This window comes from Oryza sativa, chromosome 11, assembly GCF_034140825.1.
Source record: "Oryza sativa Japonica Group chromosome 11, ASM3414082v1".
Classification (NCBI taxonomy): Eukaryota; Viridiplantae; Streptophyta; class Magnoliopsida; order Poales; family Poaceae; genus Oryza; species Oryza sativa.
The window spans coordinates 19,752,859-19,757,855 of NC_089045.1; the positions used below are offsets into that span (position 1 = coordinate 19,752,859).

The 4,997-nt window shown below is 44.3% G+C and overlaps 1 protein-coding gene across 1 annotated transcript; it reads right to left on the reverse strand.

Moving 5' to 3' along the window:
* Positions 1-4,031: 4,031 nt before the first annotated feature.
* Positions 4,032-4,508, reverse strand: LOC136354190 (uncharacterized). The gene has a single exon (XM_066305874.1). It carries the CDS (start codon positions 4,506-4,508, stop codon positions 4,032-4,034), a length of 477 nt encoding a protein of 158 aa, XP_066161971.1.
* Between the last annotated feature and the right edge of the window lie 489 nt (positions 4,509-4,997).

The window sequence follows — 4,997 nt, forward strand, 5'->3', positions numbered from 1 at the left end:
AGTTTTTACGATCAAATGTTTCCGCTGCATGTTCCGGTATTCCTCTCATAAGCTGCTATAAAAACGATTTTCCTATACGAGAGCCTTATAAGTTACAAGAGGACCGTAACATCCTGTGTCTGTAAAAATCCAAACCGCATTTTCGTATACGGCTCCTTAATATACCCGTATGCAAAAATCTATCCTTAAGGGGTCACACGTAAAAATGAGCCTATTTTTCTAGGTGGTCCTCTTAATTGACCGCATGCAAAATAAATTTTCGCATGCGTGCCTCTTAAGTGGATATTTTCTCCCCTCCTCTCTCTTTTCCCTCTCTACTACTTCAAATTTTTTTAACTCCTGTCCTCTCTCTCTCTCTTCCTGTCCTTCCCTCTCCTCTGCTCTCTCTCGTTTTCTCCTCTCTTCGCCTCCTTTGCTCTCTGCTCTCTTTCGTTTTCTTCTCTCTTCTCCATTCTTTGTACGGGTGGGAGCGGCAAGCGGCAGCGCGTGCGCGACGAGGGCCCGCAGCGATGGGGGCACATGTCAGTCGGCGCGTGGATCCTCCGTCCCTGACCTCAGGAGCAGTGGCGGGAGCGGGCAGATCCGCCGCCCCCGACTTCGGAAGTGAAGGCGATGGGCGGGCGGCGACGGCGGCTGGATCCGGTGGCCACTCCGCCCCCTATGCGCACTGGTAGATCTGGCGCGGGAGGCATGGCAGCAGTGGATCTAGTGCCAGCGATGACGGGAGTGGTGGCGGATCTGGCGTCGGCGACGTTGGGAGCAGCAGCGGTGGGCTCGGCCGGCACTAGTGAAGGAGTGGGTGGTGGCAGGGGCTAGGGTTTGTTTGTTTTTAAAAAATATTTTTTTGCCTTTTTTTTTTCATGCAGTCTGCATAAGCACACGCATAACGCAAATCGCTATCTTTATAGACCATTCGTGCAGATGGCTAGCTCAACCGCATGGGAAATTTGATTTTGACTGTTTGGGAAAATCTCTTTAGTAGTACTGCTAGGTGAATGGCATGGCGCTATATCGTACAAATATTGTAACCAAACATCATCTGCATAGTATTTTTCTTTGACTTAGTCCTAAAATTATTTTTATGCCAGATAGGAAAAACACAAGATTTAAAGTGGTATATTTTTCTAATTCTACAGAAATTGAAAACAGGGAAAATGAGAAGAGGGGAAAAATTCATCCAAAACTTCTTGTTTATTTTCCTATGGAATTCATTATGGGAATGCAATCCTATGGAAATTTTCCTATCCTCTTCCTATGAATTAAATGGATCTATAGAAAAAAAATCCTTTGGGAAACTAATCCTCCAAAATTTCTTTTTGTCAATCCTCCATTTTTAAGGGATCCTTAGTCTCCACAATTTGTTTGTAAAATAAGTTAACTTCTACTCTCTCCATTTTATATTGATAAACATGTAGCATTATTATATCTATGCATGCGTGCAATTGAAGTATTTAAGCGCTCATTTCTTTTCCATGTGGAAGAGTTAAAGTTAATCTGCAAGTTTTCCAATTTTCTCTAACATATACTCACATTAAATAAAATACATGGAAGGTAAATCTTCCATTTTACTCCCTCTGTTCCATATTTATCATCATAGAGGATACCTTTATCTATCCTTAGTGTGTCAATCAGCGGGTTTTATTCTATCAATACGCTTATTTACCCATCCATCAATACTATTTTTCTATTAATAAGGAACACTTTGATATTTTTCTCTTCAAAGTTTATTGCACACCTAAGGCTAAGGTTGAAGTTATTTTAGAATAGAGGGAGTAATTACTAACATATGATTTTCTAGGAAAAACAAAAACCACAAGCGCATTGTGCATCGAAGGCTCCATATTTGAAAATTCATTTCTTTAAATTTATATTTCATACAACAATATTTCTGAAAATAAATATTATTGCGTATAACTGAGTTATCAAGTAAGATTATTTGTTTGTTTGCATGTTGTTCTTATCAAGAATGGACAGCTTACTTGTACTGGTGTCTACCAATTTAGTTGTACTATCGCCTCGTTATCAATTATGTAGTTCTAGAAAAACTTTCCTACGTTTGCAATACTATCGCCTCGTTCTTGTAGTGTTCTTTTCATTTGCGTTACAGGGAACACATCAACAGCACGCAGGGTTGTTATACTCAAATTTGTAAATTTGTTTTATCCACATTGCACTTAATCAATAGATTGATATCCCTCACCAAATCAGGTCATTCGAGAGAGCGAGAGAGTGCCATGACCATATGAGCTATTAGCTACAGCAGTACTGCTGCTGCTACTGTATTCTATTTATATATTTCAAAGCAAAATGTCATGTCCACATATAAGTCCATTGCAAGACATTAGAGTGATCAAGAAAACGGACGCAGATCTACAGCATTGCTGATGAAGTAGCATTGGCTAGCATCAGACTACTCCCTTCGTCCCATAAAAAACCAACTTAGTACTGGATGTGAGACACATCCTAACACTACGAATCTGGACATCTCTATCGAGATTTATTGTATTAAAATATATCACATCCAGTACTACGTTCATTTTTTATACGGAGGGAGTATATGCCAATGTCTATTACTGCATCAGCACTACCGCGGACAATTTCCATCGCATCAAAATATATTATAAGAGCCAATCGGTTGTCAAAGTCGCTAATTAGTGAGTAGTCACGCTTGCGGGAGGTGGCGCGCAGCTATTTGTTGGACGGTACGTAATATGCGTCAGTTCGTATAATATAAACTTTACGCATATATACAAATGATGTTTATATGCATAGAAATATTCTTTGATATGTATACATACCAAGTATATGTGTCTATATGTATAAAAAATTTATACATCAAAAGTGTATGTGTATGAATTTATGCATATATAAAAAATTATATACGTGTATATACCAAGTTTACACGTAAATAATTTTTATATATACATATAAACTTTACATATTATGTATAAACATGCACGTATAGAGTGGCGCGCGCGGGGCTGATCGCCCAACAACGGCCCCCAATCCGTTGAGTACAAACGGGTCTCACACGAAGAAAATAAATACATCACCAGTTAAACCTGTTAGGAAACCGCCGGCCATGAAGTCCCAGCCCGGTTGCTCACTAATTGGGTCCGTCACTAAATATAAATATAGAAAGCACTCATAGCAATGCCTATATATATATATAAATATATATATGCAATTGTATTATACAAGGTGAATGAATGAAATAGAAAAGTCCTATCTCAATATCTCTGTCTCTACCTTTTTAGAATTACGCGATCTCTCTTAAAAACTCGGTAGCAGGAGGGGTTGCGTAATAAAACCAACCACTATGTTCATATAATTTAACTTGAAACAGCTAGCAACAAACATGACTATGTTGGCATGCTTCAAATTATTAATTGGTCGGCTATTTTTTTTCATCTTTCGAGATGACCGCTGAACAACCCTTTTGTTTAAACTTTTGGATACCCTCGGTATATAAAATATGTCGATTACATTAAAAAAAAATAACGCCACCCCGAGGTAACTACTTGACAGAGCATCCTGCATATTCCTGCTAATCGAACAACTTTCGAACGTGGCCACGTTATCCAGCTGAAGGAAATTAACTAGCAATGGAGCGTCACATGCATCATATTGCAATTATTTTTCGAAATTATTTTGGTTTAATTACAAGTGCCAATCTATTAGAATATAAGAAGAGTTTGAATTCGAAACACAAGTAATGGGTCAGTAGTGCTGCGGCTGACCAGATGTCACTAGTATACAAAATATTTTCTTGGACGCCGGCCGCAGTAGATTCCAGCGGATCGTAAGTGACACTACTACAGAATTGGTTTTTGCAAACGGGTGAACACGATTTTCGCATGCGGTTGGGCCAGCCGCATGCGAGAAATCGTCTGCAAAGATCGCCATCTTTCCATGCGGCCAGGGCACCCGCATGCAAAAATCGGATTTTTGCATGCGGGCGCTTAAGCCGACCGCATGCAAAGAGAAAAAACCGCCAAAAAAAAATAAAATTCCAAAAAAACAAACAAACCCTAGCCGCCGCCCACGACTTGCCCCCGCTCCCGCCGCCGCCGCCAGCTCCCGCTCCCGCCGCCCCCGATCCCGCCGGCCGCTCCCGCCGCCACGGGATCCGGGCGGGACGAGGCTCGCCGCCGCCGGATCGTCGCCGTCGGGGTTGCCGCAGCCGCCACCACCCGCGACGTCATCGTTGTCGCCCACTCGTCGTCGTCGTCGGGGTCGTCGTCGTCGTCGTCGACGTCATCACCCATGCGCCGCCGCCGCTCACTCCCGCCGCCGGCTGCTCGCTCCCGCCGCCACCGCTCGCTCCCATCCGCCGCCGCCGCCAGATCCGCGCGAGGGAGGGCCCCCTGCGCCGGATCCGCGCCGCCCGGCCGTCGCCCGCCACCATCCGCCGCCGGTGCTCGCTCACGCCGCCGCCGCCAGATCCGCGCGAGGGAGGGCCCCTGCGTCGGATCTGTGCCGCCCGGCCGTCGCCCGCCACCATCCATCGCCGCCGCTCGCTCCCATCTGCCGCCACCGCTCGCTCCCACCGCCGCCTTCTCGTCGCGGCTTCCGCCGCCCGCTGCTCGGTCGCGGCGCCCGCCGCCCGCTCCCGGCGCCGGCTCCTCGGCCGTGCCGCCCGCTCCCGGTGCTGGTTCCTCAGCCGGGCGCAGATCGAGGAGAGAAAGAGAGAGAGGAAGAGAAAGAGAGTGAGAGAGAGGAAGAGAGAAAAAGAGAGGGTGAGATATATATCAGAGAGAGGGTGAGAAAATTTTTTGAAGTGGTGAGGAGGGAAAAAATTACATGCGATCCACTTAAATGAGCCGCATGAAAAAATAGATTTTTACATGCGGCTCCTTAGGTAGACCGCATGCGAAAATAGTTATTAAAAATTTAATTTAAAAATGTGAGAACTTCAAATCAAATTTTATGATATTAAATGAACTTATATGAAAAGGTTGCCAAAAACAAAGTTGTAGAACTCGTTTAGATCTACC